The 16,342-nt window shown below is 48.1% G+C and overlaps 1 protein-coding gene across 2 annotated transcripts in view; it reads left to right on the top strand.

Moving 5' to 3' along the window:
* Positions 1–4,466: 4,466 nt before the first annotated feature.
* The window catches only part of CLMP (CXADR like membrane protein), a 106,603-nt gene continuing 94,727 nt past the window's right edge, over positions 4,467–16,342 (top strand). The window contains exons 1-2 of one of the 2 annotated variants that reach the window (XM_059874714.1): positions 4,467–4,530; positions 5,860–6,202. In XM_059874714.1, coding sequence (XP_059730697.1) covers positions 6,175–6,202 — 28 coding nt within the window. In that variant the 5' untranslated portion in view covers positions 4,467–4,530; positions 5,860–6,174. 2 annotated transcript variants of the gene reach the window in all.

The raw sequence follows: 16,342 nt of genomic DNA, 5'->3' as shown, positions 1-16,342 counted from the left end.
GGGAAGCCTGCTTTCTCTGCATAGTTTCACGTAATCATCTCAAAAAATCGTATGAGAACTCTTATAGATGACCCGAAGTCATAGAGGCCAAGGGAAGTTAAGAAACTTCCCCAAGTTAGACACAGTAAGGAGAGCTGCAGGAATTCAAAATCAGCCTGTCTTCTTCCAAATGCTGAACTTCATCCCTGAGGGCATCACTTTAGCAGGAATTGAAAGTAGGATGTGGTGAGGAGCTGGGAAATTCCCAGACCTAGATTCCCAGATCTAGCTGACCTCAGGGAAGAAGGTGGTGTGGAGAGCCAAGATTCCATCTTCTAAGGATCAACTGCATTAACCTTCTCTGTTTTTTATCTTGTTTCTTGACTCTTCTGAGAGCACCTAAAAACCCCACTGGGGTGGAGGGACAGACCTGTGCCTCCGGGGTCCTGGTAATTTGCGGGGAGGCAGGGGTCATTTCTTCACTGACAAATGTCCTACAGGAAACCCGACCCCCACCAAAACCCCACCTTCTCAACTGACCACACAGATCAAAGCTGGGGATTGTGGTCTCACAGTGTGGGATAGAGCAGGGCACACTATTCTCACCTCTCCCCTGTCACACTTTCTCTACCTCAGGAGGACCCCTCATTCCTTAGCCTCCATCAGCACACAGGGCTCCTCAGACACAGCCTCAGTAAGGGCTGTCCAGTCAAGACCCTGACAGCCACTGGGGCCTCTTACCATCCAGCCATACAGAAAACCAGCGCACTCAACAGCTGAGGCAAGAAGTGATGTCCTTGTGGGACAGGAAAGACTATGTGAAGATAACCTTGTTTTAAGAGAAAAATAAAATGAGACAAGAGCTGGCTTTTTTGTGTTTTTGTTTTGTTTTTTACTGCAGAGAATGTAATTCTGTGAACTCAAATTTTAGTTGGAATAAATATTTACTGAGTCTCCTATGTGTTATATACTGTGTGAGACACCTTCATCAGAATCTCATTTCTTCCCCATTACAGCATCAGGAAAAGAGAAAAAGGCTCCGTGACATCGAGTGACCTGTTCAAAGCCACAGAAAACCCAAACTGTCTGCCTTGCAGTGCGCAGCTCCTTGCATTCATTATCTGTCAGCTGCATGGTCCTAAATGCCCTCAGAAATGTGTCTTCCTCTAAGAGAGCAGGGCACAGGTGGGTACTGTAATACAAAGGGATGAGAAGACATGGTCCCTGGTTCAGGTGTCCTGCAAGATGAGACAGCAGCACAGATCTCCTTCCCCTCCTGCTCAGGGAGGCTACCTTGATGTCTCCTCCACCAGGTACAGGGTCCTGCCATCAGTTCCACACCCTTCAGAGTATTTCTCACTCTGGTTTGTGATTGCTTCTTTGTTGTCCATCTTCCTTAACCCACCATATGCTTCTGGAGGGTGAGGACAACTTTTGCTTTGTTCACCATTGACTTCCCAGTGCTTGGCACCTAGTAGGTACTTAACAAGGATTTACTGAATTATTGATTCTAACTAAAAATAGAAAAGTAGATGAACAGATGGATGAATGGATAGATGTGGTTTATCATTTTCTATGAGTTACAGTGTCTCAAGTTAAATTGATTTTTCCCTTCCTGACAAATTAACTTACTTGACTCCCTAGGAGCAATTATCATCAAAAGTCAGTGAGGGCTTTCCATTTTCTAACTTTAAATCCTGGCTCAATCATTTACTAACCATGGAATGAGATGCAATTTACTTAATCACTCAATTAGTGGTTGGTATACTCATTTAATATGTTATTGAGGACACATAATCCCTGGAATATACTAGAAGGTCTATAATTATAGCTTTAATCTTAGCATATATAACAACATAATAGATCACTTATCTTTGGTGTCTCTTGTCTTGTACTCCCTCTCCTACCCACAACGGCCACTGGGTATTTAATCTGGCTTATCTTTCTGCCAAGTATCTTCTGTTTGTCTCACCACCCTCACTTCATCTCCCCATTTAATGCCAGTAGGTTCTAACCAGTTTCTCTTCTTCAGATTTTTCTTCCATTGTTTTATGCACACCCTGCGGTGGCTCTAGAATTCCTCTGGAGAAGAGATTTAGGGTGGTTCTCTGGCTCCACTTGGAGTGGGGAGGCTAAGGGACTTGTCTTGAAGTTGTACATGCATATCACTTTACAAAATGTTGAGAAAATGTAATTGTTTATATTAAAGCACAGGGGTAGAGAGCCTGATGGATAAGAAAGGATACTAAAGCTTTCCACCCTTGGCCAGCCTGTAGGATCACCTTTGGGCACTGCCGATTTATATCTCTTAAAATATGGTTTCTATGAAAGTCATTTTTACTAAATTTTTTCCAGGAAGCCTGGAGAAGGTCTAGAGCAAGTTCCAGAGTCCAGTCCTTTGCCTCACATTCAGGACTCCTCACGATTTTGCTGCAGGCTAATTGTTCCGAAGCGTTTTGTGCCACCAGTTTTTCATTGCAGGGATTTCATGCCATTCACTGCCGCCTGAATGCACCCCAGCCACTCCTAACTCCATGTTTCCATTCAGGAGTGCCCCTGCCCCTCAGTGGGCCTCCCCGGGTCTTCTCATCTAGTGAAATTCTCTCCATCCCCCAAGGCCTGGCTCAAGAAGTGTCCTCCCAGGGAACCTTCACAGCCACCCAAGCCCACAGTGCTCCCTCCCTTCCTGGAATTCCCAGTGTTTCTTGTTGTCAGGATAATTTATTCCGGCACTTAACTACATAACTTTCGTGTTTGTTGTGGAAACATTTCACATGTTGATGCTTCCTCTCTCACTGGACTGAGAGGTCCATTTAGGGTAAGGACTGCTGTGTACCTCTTCAGATCCCTATGGCACCCAGCCCGATCACTGTGAACACAGCATAGGTAGGCTATGTGTTTCCGAGTTACGGAGCCATCCCGGGGTACTCTGCTGCCGGGCAACAGACCGGAGGCTTCAGATTCAGAATAGTCATCTCCAAAGACCTGCGGACTCTCCTCAAGGAGCAGATGCCCAATATAGACTGGCTGTAAGACTTTAGATCTGGGGAAACTGAATGTTTATGACCCAATTTCAGCAAAAATCATAAGAAATTGGCATTTCCTGTGCTTTGTTGTTGTTTAGTTGCTAAGTCATGTCTGACTCTTTACGATCCCAAGAACTGTAGCCCGCCAGGCTCCTCTGTCCATGGGATTCTCCAGGCAAGAATACTGGAGTGGCCCCCTTCCTGACCCAGGGATTGAACAAACCGTCTTCTCTACGTCTCCTGCATTGGCAGGCATGTTCTTCCCTACTAGTGCCACCTGGGAAGCCCACTGAGCCACCAGGGAAGCCCCATTTCCTATCCTACCAACCAGCAGCTTAGAGCTGAAGGTGTTTTGTTGTCTTCAGCTTGAGCAATGTAAGTTTAAACACACGTCTGGCCTGCACCCCCATACATCTGTCTTTATGTGCACACCAACCCTCGTGCAATACAGGGTGTCATGAATTCATGAGAAAGGCCACCAGCTGTGAAGGAATAGAGATGGGGCTTTAAAACTTACAAAAATATCTCCTTTATAAAGAAAAAGGTATAAATATAAAGAAATAGAAGAAATCTGGATGAAGTGTATCAAAAATCTTTGTTCTATTTTTGCAGCTTTCAAATATCTGAAAATATGTCAAAATATTAAATAAAATTTCAAGACAAATGACAAAAAGTCGCTTTCTCTATAAGTCACCTTCCTACCTTCCTCAGCCTTTAAGAGAACTAACATTTTTTCAACACATTCATTTGTGAATTATATTTATGAGTGTTTTTTCCTATTGGACAAGAAACATAAAATGGAGAACAAAAATAGTCAGAGACTTTTAAAATATTTTATTTTTAATATAAAATAACATTAGAATATTAATATTGGAATAGAAGAGTTTTAATATTGGGGGACCTGGGGCAAGATAATTAACCTCTCTAGGTTATCGTTTCCTCAGCTTTAAATATTTTATTTATGTATTTATTTCTTTGGCTGTGGTGGGTCTTGGTTGCGGCATGTTATATCTTTAGGTGCAGCATGCAAACTCTCAGCTGCGGCAAGTGAGATCTAGTTCCCTAACCAGGGATTGAACCTGGGTCCCCTGCATTGGGAGTGGGGAGTCTTTAGCCACTGGGCCACCAGGAAAGTCCTTCCTCCTCTTTAAAATGGAATAAAAATTGCCTATCCTTTAGCATTATCATAAGAATTAATAAAAAGATAGATTAATATGCTTCCTTGTCCATAGTTGGTGCCAAGATATACTAATTCCAGATGTTTAAAAAATGTCAATAGCCAAGTTCTACTCACTTTGTGTGCTCAACGCCTAAAAAAGCATCTGGCACGGAGTAGATGCATAATAAATAGTTATTGAAGAAGGTGTGGGGGGGTAAAGGATGGGTGAGGAAAGGGGGGGGGGTGGGGAATACTGGAATTTTACTGGTGCAACTCTCAGAGCTGATCCCAAAGCCCCAAGAGCAGCTCTGAGAGCTTTCTCCTTCCCTTCTGAAGGGCCTGGTGGGAGCGCGATAACCTCTCCAGGTCTGTGCTCTTCTCATTTGTGAAATGGGGTTGGCTCATGGCAATCGGAAAAGACAAGCTAATTAGGGAGGACTGTACATCTCCTGGCTTCTAAAGGCGCGGGGGGAGAGAACTGGTTCAAAGTGTGATGGAGCAGCCTGCCAGGCCCAGGGGTGAACCTCTGCTGCGCACAGGGCAGACGCCGCCGCCCGCCGGAGGCTGGCCCCAGCTCCACTCTGCGGGCACGGGTGAGGTCGTGCCTCCTACGGCTGAAGGAGCTGCCACATCCCCGGGGACATCCAGAGGCCGGGGACCAGAGAGTCAGGTCCAGGCTTTCTCAGAGCCCCAGTGCAGTTGAGACCTGAGTGTGGCAGTCACTGCGGTCTCCTCCCGCCGCCAGGGGTCCTGGTGGGCAGAGCCCCAGGCACCTGGGAGCGCGCGGCGGCGCCCCCAGGGCTTCCTTGACGGGGTCCCTCGCACAGAGGAGGTAATCCGTGCAGAATCCTCTGCCTTCTTTTCTGAAACAGGATTACACCTGTTTTGCCCAGGGCCACGTGCAGGGTGGTCTGCACCAGGGCGTCCCAACAACGGACCCCTTTACACCGAGTTCTGAACCCCCGTCCGCTTAGGTCGGCCCGATCCGAGGGTGGGCTGCTGGGATCATCGCCGAGAGTGGAAGAGCCAGGGCCAAAGGCCGAAGGGAAGACGGGGAAGTCAGGAGCGCGCCGCCAGACCCGCACTTGACAGCCCTTAGCGTCAGTTTCAGGCTGAGCCGTGCGGAACGGTGGAGTTTTACCCCGACTCAACGTGGCAGGGAGGGCTGAGGAGAGGACAAGAAGGGAGGAAGGAAGGGAGAGAGGAGCGAGGAGGTGGGAGAGGCAAGGAGAATGCAAACGCGAGAGAAATGGAGATAGGTGGAAGCCAAGACAGCGCAGACTTGTGCGGAAGCCAGACTGTGTGTGAGCGAGAAAAGGATGCGCGAGAGAAGTAGAGAGATAAGGACGAAGTGAGGACGCAGACAGAGGAGACTGACAAGGCCTCATCCCCGCTCATGGCCCAAGTGTCCCCGGTTCTCTCTTACAGGGTCGATCCCACACCGGCCCCCGTGCGGCCGCACGCCCTCTCCTCCCCGCGGCCGCCGACAGAGCGCCCCGCCGCGGGCCGACCCCCGCCGACCCCCGCGGCTGCCCGGCCGGCGCCCAGCGCGCCAGGAGCGCTGGGAGGGAGGGAGCAGCGAGCGAGCGAGCGAGCGAGGGAGGGGCTGCCGGTGGGAGGCAACCATGTGGTTCCAGCTCACTCTTTTTTTTTTTTTCCCCCTCTCTTTCTTCACTCCTTTTTCTTTCCAAACAGGGAAAAGTGTTCCACGAAGCGGTAGCGTTTTTCCGTCTCGTCTTTTCCTCGCTGACCCGGGTCCCCGCTCCCGTCCGGGTGCGAGCTGGTGGGGCGAGCACTGGAAGCCCCTCTGAGCGGGGCGCGGGGACCCCGGAGCCGGGCGCGGGGCGTGGGGCCGTTCCCGCGCCGGCACATGGCTGCAGCCGCCCCGCGCGCACCCCGAGTCGCCGCGCCCAGCTCGCCAGAGGTCCGTCGGCTGCGCTCTGCTGCGCCCCGCCGCCACCGGAGCCAGGCAGCGGCTGAGCGGGGAGGAGCCCGCGCCCGGGCATCGGGATGACCCTCCTCGTTCTGCTGGGGCTAGGTGAGTGCCTGGGGAGGACGGAAAGGCGAGTGGCCCCGGGGAACACACTGTCCCGCACCCGGGCGGCGACGCGGGCTCCGAACGTTCGTCCCCGCGGCCCCAGAGTGAGCCGGGCGCCTTTGTGCCTGCCTCCCGGGCCACTCTGAGCACATCTGGCAGCGGAGGGCCGCCCGGTCGGCCATCGAACATCTGGGCCTGGAGCAGGCTTTGGGGTGCGGGCTTTCCCGGTAGAGCTGGGCCGCGAACCGCTCGGTGTGGAGGGTCCTTTGGGGGGCGGTATTTAGTTTCAGGGGTATCTGGGGAAAGTGGAGAATTAGGGGAAGGAAGGTTTATTCAGGAATGTTTTGTGCCAGGTTCCTGAGGGTGGGGGGAGCTTCTTCGTTTCAAGCAGGCGCCTGGAGGGCGCAGATTAGAAACAGATGTGTTGGAGGGTAAATGAAAAGGCGTAGGGGAGGAGGTGGGGAGAGGATAGCCGAAGGGAAAGGGCCGAGCACCAGGAGGACCAGGAAGGTGCGGAGAGCCTGGGAAGAAGAGAGGGGAAGGGAAAGGGCTGGGAGCAGGAGAAAAAAGGAGGATAGTGAGGCAGAACAAGACTGAGGGAGGCCGAGCAAGACCTGAAGAAAAATGGAGCACAGGAGGGTAGACAGGGAAGCAGAGAAGTGCTGCCTGCGTGCCCCTTCCAGGTGTCACCCAGGCAGGACTCCTGAGGCCTGGGAGGCCCTAAGGCACAGACTCACCCCAGGCAGGAAGCAGGCGGGTCTGCAGGACAATGCCCATCAAGGATGTATGGGCAAGAGCTGACAATGGGATGCTCTGGGTCAGGGAAGGTGGCTGGGGAGCTGAAGAAAAGTCACCACAGGCACCAGGGAAGTGTGGGCTACAGCTGACCCAGGACCGAAAGTGAGCCAGAGTTCAGAGAGCCAGCAGGTGTGGAGCGTGGCTGCTGCCCTGGACACTAGGCCAGGGGACAATGCCCCCCGGTTTTGAACTGACCACCTGGTTGACCTCGGACCATGTACCCACTACCCAGGCCTTCGGTTCCCATAGCTCCAAAACAAGCAAACCAGACAGTTCCTAAGTGCCCCCTGTCTCTGACAGCCTTAAACACCAGGAGTTTGCTTGGGGCCTAATGGATAGAAACCGCCCCCCCCGCCCCCCCCCCCCCAAAACCAAAGTGAAGAGGCACTAACAAGTCCCTCTGAAATAGATGTTTAAGGCTGTCTCTTTTTGAAACCTTACAAACGGTAGGCCAGCCTCAGGCCAATAATAACCCATCACCCAGGTTAAGAGAATAAAAGAGGTGGATCAACCTGAACTATTGCTCAAGTAGGGCATGTAAGGAGCCATGCTTCTTCTCATCTCTTTTAAATACCAGCCAAGTATTGCAATATCACTCCTGGGCACAGCTGGCATGTCTGGATGGCACCTTTGTCACCTGTAATGGCCTCTACCCCTAAGCCACCAATCACCAGCAGTCAGTAGGCCCGAACGTCAGATCAGTCTTATTCAAAACAACTGAAAGTCACTGAGTACTTATTATGCTGAACACGTTACATGGGCCATCTTCTTAACTTATTTATTCTTCACACCAACCTTATTGGCTGCCCACTATTATGATCCCCATTTTACAGATGAAGAAAACAAGATGTAAAGAGTTCAAATATAATAACACTCAAAGCCGTAAGCTCCTGATTAGCAGAGGTGGCATTTGAATCTAGGTTGTTTTCTCACTAACCTGCCATGAATACAGCCTTCCAGCTCCACAGAAGGACTCTTAAAGATGTTTTCTTCAGTGAGATCCTGTTCAGCCCTTTTCATGGAGCAGGAAATGTCAGTGTGATCCTGCCCGTGGGAGGAGCCTGGGGAAGGGAAATAAAACAAGGGTATTTGAGCCCCTGCTCTACTCCAGCCTGCTTTGGGCACAATTTCTGATGGAAAGTGACTTTGGCCCACATGGTCAGTTGAAATCAGCCGGCTTTGATGATGGTCTGCCTCTTGGTATCATGAGAAGGAGAAAACAGACTAAGACATGGATCAAAAGATAATGTTGATTCCCTGGCTCTTTTTTATTGAGTGCCTACTGTGTGTAATCATTCCTCTGGTGAGAATATCATCTGTTGGGTTGATGCTCTTTCTCATAGAAATTGTCTCTCTTCGTGATGTCTTTTTTTGGGAGGATGGGGGTTTGGTCTTTGTATACCAAAGGCCATGTAGAAGAGAGCAAGTGGGCTGCTGACATAGAATTGTGCATAACTGGATGCTCATCTACTGGTCACCTCAGAGGATGATCACCTACTATTAAGCTTTTGCCATATAATGATGCTAAAGCTGAAACTCCAGTACTTTGGCCACCTCATGCGTAGAGTTAACTCATTGGAAAAGACTCTGATGCTGGGAGGGATTGGGGGCAGGAGGAGAAGGGGGCAACAGAGGATGAGATGGCTGGATGGCATCACTGACTCGATGGACGTGAGTCTGAGTGAACTCCGGGAGTTGGTGATGGACAGGGAGGCCTGGCGTGCTGCGATTCATGGGGTCTCAAAGACTCGGACACGACTGAGCGACTGAACTGAACTGGACACCTTTGTTAGAAATGCACAGACTCATGACATCCCAGATCTCAAATTAAATAAACTATTCAAGTATGAATAGTCACAGAGGGACAGCCTAGAGGGGTGGTATGGTGAGGGGTGGTGGTGGGAGGGAGGCTCAAGAGGGAGGGGACATATATATATATACTTATGGCTGATTCATGTTGGCAGAAACCAACACAACATTGTAAAGCTGAGGTTTTGAGCCCTGGGATGCCTGGCCGGGCACTCGAGCAAAGCCAGGAGGAAAGCCCTCAGAGTTGGCTGAATCCTAAAATCATCTCTGGGCCCTGAAAGGAGCAGTTCTGGGGTGGCTTCTGGCCACTGCTAGTGTGATTTCTGGCCTCTTTTCTGGAGAAAGTTCAGTATTGAAGGGAAGTCCTAAGGGCTAAGCATTCATAATCTGAACAAACGTGGACCTAATGACTCCTTCCTTTCTAGACCCACCAGTGAGTGAAATCAAATGTCCCACCTCTCTGATGTGAATGAACAAGAAGTGCTCTGATCTCCATGGAGGAGAAAGAAGGGGGACTTTGTGGGCTCTCCCAGCTCCTCCTCTGCCCGCCACCCTTCCCTCGCCCCTGTTGCTCAAGTCTCATTATCCCATCTGAACTTCTTCCTAGACTTCTGTAATAGCAGCCACATGGCCTCTGGCTTGAGCTCTCTCTCCTTCATCCTACACACTGCTACCCCAGTAATCTCATGAAACAGCTGTTATAAGGCAAAGAATTTGGATTAGGAATCTGGCAAGCTTTCTGGGTTCTTGTTCTGACTCCCTTGACTGTAGAATGAGGGTGGGGGGATTTTAAATTCAAATTTTCTCTGATTCCTTGATCTTGTACTGCTCTTCCATAAACCTGGAGTAGTCTCCATTGCCTATAATGTCAAGTACAAATGTTAAAGATATTACACAGTATCATTCGCAACTCACCGCCTTCCCCCCCCAACACACACGTAACTCTTCAATAAACCTGGAATACTTCCTGGATTCACATTATGCCACGTGCTTCTTTCTGGTTCTCTGCTTTTGTTTATAATTCCTCCACCAAAAATACCCTCTTACTCTCCACCCCTACAGATGGTTGACTTCAGATCAAAATCCTGTTCACCCTTTAAGTCTCACCTCAAATACCACTTCCTCCATATACCCATCCATGATTTTGCCAACAGAATATACTTTCTTTCCTTCCTTGAATCTCAGCAGCCTTTCTGTTGTGCTGCTTTGTATTATAGTGACCTGAATGTTTAGAGTGTAAGCTCCATGCCTCATTCATCTGGGTATCACTTTCAGTACCTTGCATGAACTGAAAGAGTGGAAACTTTCAGTACCTTGCATGAACTGAAAGAGTGGAAACTATCTGTTAGAATGGTTGGATTTTTGAAACATTTGGAACACTTAAGGTCAAGAGAAGTGAAAGCTTTGGAATATGATTACTCTTTGACTGTGGAACAACACAACTGTGAGGAGCCTAGTTTTAACTGTTTGCTTTTGTGCTTCCTTGTCCATTAATGCAAATACAACCTGTACTGTTTTATTTTAATTATGTACAAAAATTATACATAGAACATTACATGGACAGGGACCAGACAATACATCTGTTATACAAACTGGTTGTATCGATAGTACCAGATTTTTTTAATAGACTTAAAAATTTTTTTTTCTCCTATTACTCATTAATTAATTAATTAATTTTTGGCTGCACTGGGCCTTTGTTGCTGTGAGTAGCCTTCCTCTAGTTGTGGTGCTCGGACTTCTCTTTTCAGTGCTTCTCTTGTTGTGGAACACGGGCTGTAGAGCGCTCGGGCTCAGAAGCTGTGGCTAACAGGCTTAATTGCCCCGCAGCATGTAGAATCATTAGGGCAGGGATCATACTTGTGTCCCCTGGATTGGCAGGTGGATTCTTAACCACTGGACCACCCCGGAAATCCTGTTAGCACCAGATTAACAATAGACTTCATTGAAACTTTTGCCAGGGTGGGGAAGGAGCTTTGCTTCTGAGAAAATGAGTTTGAGGAATGCTTGAACAGCCTACTGGCCCATAGCTTGATGATCGGTCTCAGTAGGCTTCCATGTCCTTCCCTCATCTTCCCACATTAACGGTGATGGTCATAATAAAGATATGTTCCCATTTGGCTCATATCTTGTCTCATTCAATTTTTGTCTCGTGCTCAACTGGGCAAAGTATGCATGAGTATATTTCATAAATATAACTAATGATGAATTAGACAGACATTTTTAAAAGGTAGAGTCAAAGATTATCAGACATGGGCAAAAGATAAGACACTATCTAAATCAGTACAGTGGTTCTTAAAATTTTGAATTCCAGGCCGCTCTGAGAATTCCAGTGAAAACCCTGAATCCACTTCTTAGAAAAAGACATTTACACATCAAATCTTCCTGTAACTTCTAGGGGTTCAGTGACCTCCTAATACCATTCCTTGGAACCCAACTAAATCCTTAATCTAAACCCACCCCTTCTTTTGTGATGAAGAAAGAATCAAAGTTCAGAGAGATATGGCTAAACTTAAACAAGTAGCTTAATAGAAGGGCCAAGATAAGACCCCCTAACTCCATAATCTATCCTAGCACACATTCTCAAGGTAGAAAATCTCTCTCTCTCCGCTTTAGCTCATTAGTTGAGATCCAAGATCACAGTTGCTCTTCAGATGCTCCATTTAAATGAGCTAAGCGCTGAATAATTGCCATTTGGTTTTTATGTTGAGAAATTGCCTGAAAAATAGGGCAGATGTCATAGCATTTCAATTTAACCATCTTAACTGGAAATCTCGGAAACTTCTGCAGTGCCTTATATAATGTCTGGTGTATCTGGGGGGAAAGGGATTATACCCGAAGTCCTAAAGATGTAGGTGTGCCTTCAAGGAACCAAGCAGGGAATCAACAGCTCTAGCTGCAACTTCATGGTTTCGCTGGTTTATTCTGGGCAAGTCATTATCATTCTAAGCCTCAGTTTCTTTCTCTGTGAAATGAGGTTACTAGACTCAGGTTATCTCTAAGTTTCCTTATACCACTAACATTCTCTGGTTTGTTTTATAATTCTGAGAATTTGTCAGCTGGTCCAGACATGGGTGTGGTCAGAACACATGGGTGTTAGTTACCATGCTTGTTTGATTTCTTTTTTTTCAGGCATTGCCCACTCATGGGAATCGGTAGCATGTGATTATGAATCCAGAAGGGCTGGCTGCCTAATGTGAAGAGAGCAGTTGTAACTCCACCCTGCGTCTGCCCTGGGGCGCTGTTAGCCAGGCAGCATCATTCAAGGTCAGGGTAGATGGCCACAGAACTCAGCCCTGGAAGTTTAGTACCTGAAATACTCATCAAAGGGCCTCGTCCTGAGCAGAATTACCTATAAAACAACCCGAAATATGGACACCCAGGGTAGACTTCTGAGTAGCAGGTCTGTTTATGGAACTGTTTACAAGGATTAAGCATTTCCTTCAGTTTTTAAAATTGAGGCATAATTTACATATGATAAAGTATACCTACTAAGTATGTAGCTTAGTGGTTTCCCTGCATGGATTTGAACTTGTGGTTGGGTTTTGAAATATGAACTGTGTATTTTTAGCTTCCTCATAGTACCTGAGAAAGGACTATGTGGGTGGGATTGTTATGACAGCAGAATTTATTGCTAACCTTTGTACAGAGTTCCACAGTTTACATACCTTATCTCATTCTCAAATCACTCGTTGAGGGTAAATGTCATCATTATGCCACTTCACAAATAAACTAAGGTCTAGAGAAATAAGGTGAGTTTCTCAAGATTACCATCTTAGTAAACAGCTGAGCCAGGACACCAAGCAAGCATTTTAGATCCTAAAAACAATTTGCTTTCCAATTTTCAGGAGGTACGTAGTTATTCTGAAGTCAAGGCTTCTGTGTTACCAAGAAGAGAGGGTCAGGTTGAAGCAAGGCTTCATTTAAAGAATTCTAAACCATAAATCCCACAGTGGAAAGTTCAGTTAGAACATTATCACCCCCTACCCTGTACTCCATTCAGATGGTTAAGAAATGTTTGGGTTAATGTTTATTGTTTACGATCCAGAATTACTGCATATGACATACAAAGATTACGTTTGCCAATGAATGAAGTTACATACGCTAATGAATCAGAAGACTCTCCTAGTCCTCAAGGTCATTGTTGTGGAGACCTTACTGTGCTTTTGAGAAGGATGCGTGAGCTCAAGCTCCTTGTTGGTACTGGGACTGGGTGATGATGGTGTACGTTTGGCTATGACTTGCCCTATATATTGCCTTTTCTAGTTAAATTCCTCTTTTCAGCAGTTTTGACTTCTTTGTTTCCCTTCCCCAAAGAAGAATGCAGACTATACCAAAAAGAAAAGAAAAAAAAATTCTGGTTATCTGAGCTTCTTAACCGTCTAGATCCTGGGAAAATAAAAGTTTGTTTCCTTTGGCACTGAATAGACCAGAATGGGGAAGAAGGCTGAAATCAAACAGTCTTGATTTTGCTAGTGACAGTGGTGTGGAGCCCCAGCCAGAGTCTGCTGGTGATAAGACTGAGGTCTGCTTTGTCTTTGCAGAAGGCGGGGGAGAAGCCACTGCCTTTGTGACCACACTGAGATGGGAACATGGGCAGCCATTTTCAGACTCCCGTGTGGAATATGGGAGCTTTTTCTGAAGCCAGGCAGCAAGGAGATCTGAAGAGCTCAGGCCATTACAACAGGGGAGATGAAGGAGGAGCAGGCGGAAGAGGAAGGCATAGAAAAAGCAAGAGCAGAGGATGCCAAAGCTAAAAGCCAGCCTTTCTGGCTTTACAGAGCAGCTTCTCTGAGCTCTTTCTATTGCACAGAAGAAGGGTGGCCACAACTTTTGGGAGCTTCCAGGAGCTCTTTTGTGTGTCCCATAACATTTTTTACTTCATTCATACACCCACACTCACAAAACAATTAGAGAAGGCGGGGCAGGGTGCTCCTTCTATAGTTCAGGCTCTGTGCTAGGCTCCCAGGTGCCAGTAATACAAAATGCAGTTCCCACCATCTAAGAAGTCAGCCCAGTGGGGCAACACAGTCATAAACAAGACTGTCATTGAGGAAAGCACCAGGGTTTCTAGGTGTCCCAGGGAGGAAGCAACTCGATCCTGTGCTGTCTTATGAGATGGGCTGTATGTTCCTACGTGGATCTTCAGGCTGGTGGCTGATGTTTGCTGGTGGCTGATGTTCATCGGTCGCCAGCAGCACTTGCACATTAGTGGGGCAGGTGCTAAATAAACAGCTGGTGAGTTGATGGATCACCCCCATCGCTATCAGAAGGGATGGATTCAGCGGTGTGAGTCCTTGGCTTTCAGCCCAGTGCTTCCTGGAGGGATCGGACCTCCCGAAGTCCTCACCTATTGAAAGTTATGGGTCATTCTCCATCTCAGCCTGCCAGTTCCATAGCTGCCTCTGGTTCCCTGTCCCTCATGGGACGTTAAAAAGAAAAGAAAAAGAGAAATACATCAGTGAATTTGGATCTCTTAGTTAAGAACGATAGTCTGTTCACCTGAGGTTTTAATAGCATTTATCCGCACGGAAAGCAAACAGGATCAAGCCAAGAAGAAATTTTTTGTTCCAGAAGAAGTCCATTTGTACTGAACAGTCTAAGCCCCTGACATACCCTTACTTTTCTTGTTGGGGTGTTGGGGGTGAGGGGGTGTCAAATCCTGGAGAGGGAGATTGCTTTGCGAGTTCATTGTTTAAATTTAGGCTTGCGTTTGTGGGGGTCATTCTGACTCGGAGCAATAAGCCTTCCAACCCAGCTTCTGTCACTTCTCATTACTTCCAGTGACAGTTCCAATTATTTCCAATCACTCTTCAAGGGAAGAGTCGGGGCAGGCACAGGGATGGCCATGTGGACCAGGAGGGTAGCCGCCTCTGAGCACCCGGCCCCGGGGTCCTGGCTGGGCCTCGCTATGACCGTGTGACCTTGGGCATTGCCCCTTCCCGACCTTGGTTTTCTCACCAGTGACCACAACTAATAATGCATAGGTTTGTTGTGAGAATTAAATGAGTCAGTGCATACAAAGAATTTATCATCCTGCTCAGTACATAATAAGCTAATAAATGACTATCCCTGCTGGGAGAGGCTCAGCCCAGGGGGATTGGAGGGTTTGCTTGAAATCAGCCAACACCAGGCCAGTATGCCGGCCTTCAGGGTTCTGACCACTGCTGCCCCTCCATCAGGCAGATGAGTCCCCAGATGTCCTTTGGGGAATGTCACCCTGCCCCATGACCCCAGGAGGTGCATAGACTCCGTCTGCACCACAGTTTCTGTAACTGCTCTGAGAGAGTAATTTTTTGCGTTACTCAGTCCCGAGTAAGAAACGCCTGCTCTGCTTACTGTCCACTGAAGCCAGATCACAGGGGGCCGGCTCTGCCCTGCCCGACACAAGCTCCCCGAGGCCCATGCCCACTTGAGCTATCCAGCCTTAGCAAACACAGTTTGGTTCATTTCTGCTTTCACTCTGAGGCAGTGTTTTATTGAGCACCTGTTATGTAGCAGGCATCATGCTAGGGACTTTCATACAAGAAATTTCTGGTAACCTCATCACAACACGTGAGGCTGGTATTATCATCATCCCTGTTTGGGGTCAGAAGAGAGTGACTTAGGCTGCAAAGCTGTACAGACTGGATCTGAGTTTGCCTCCTGCTTCTTTGCTAACCTGGGGAAGATGGGAGGGGAAGGATAGATGGATGACACCCCTCTGGGGACACACAGATGGGAGGCCACTCAGGGACCGAGCAGCCACCACCTGGTCCTTGAGAATCTGGCCTGAGAAGCAGCTGCAGGGCCCTGCATCCTCCACTTTCGTCCTGACCAAAATTAGATCCAGTGAGCTCAACACCCACACTCCACATGTTGAATTGTATTTCCTGTTTAAATTTGGGAGGAAAGGAAAACCTCAAGGTGGGAAGGAAAATGTCTTGTTTTTTTCCACTGACCTGAACAGCAAAGAGAGCAAAGAGTGTGATTCCCTCCCCTTCAAGAGGGCTAAACTGGGTGTCCCAGATTTCTGCAGACCTAGAATTCCCACTCAGAGTGGATTCCTGGGCCAGGTGGGTAGAGGCTGGGTGTCCAGCAGAGGCTTGGTCTCCATCTGCTTTCTTTGGCTGGAGGTCCATCCCCCAGCCCTTCAGACAATGGCGAAGTATGGGCTCCCACCTCTTGGCCTGTCACCCTCAAAGGAGGAGAGCTAGAAACGGGACCCCCCCCTCTTCACAGCATCCATCTCTGTTCCACCGCCTCTCTCTCCCTGTTCCTGGAGTCCTGCAGTTTCCCAAGCCCCGAGGGATCCAGATGACCGTCCCTCACACGCCTGCCACCTGAGCCTGCCCTTCCCCTCCCTCTGCCCTTCCTGCTCTGGACCCAGGATGGCTGCTGTCAGGTCTGGTAGGTAATGAGAGGGAGACAGAGATGGAGAGAGATAAACGAGAGTGAGACAGAAAAACAGAGAAAAGACAGAAAGACAAAGAAAGAAACAAGAGAGACAGAATGAGACAGGAAAAAAAAAAACAGAGAAATAGACATACACACAGA

The sequence above is a fragment of the Bos taurus genome, chromosome 15 (assembly GCF_002263795.3).
Source record: "Bos taurus isolate L1 Dominette 01449 registration number 42190680 breed Hereford chromosome 15, ARS-UCD2.0, whole genome shotgun sequence".
NCBI classification, from domain to species: Eukaryota; Metazoa; Chordata; class Mammalia; order Artiodactyla; family Bovidae; genus Bos; species Bos taurus.
The sequence above is the reverse complement of the archived record's forward strand: the minus strand, read 5'-3'. Positions and strand labels throughout refer to the sequence as shown.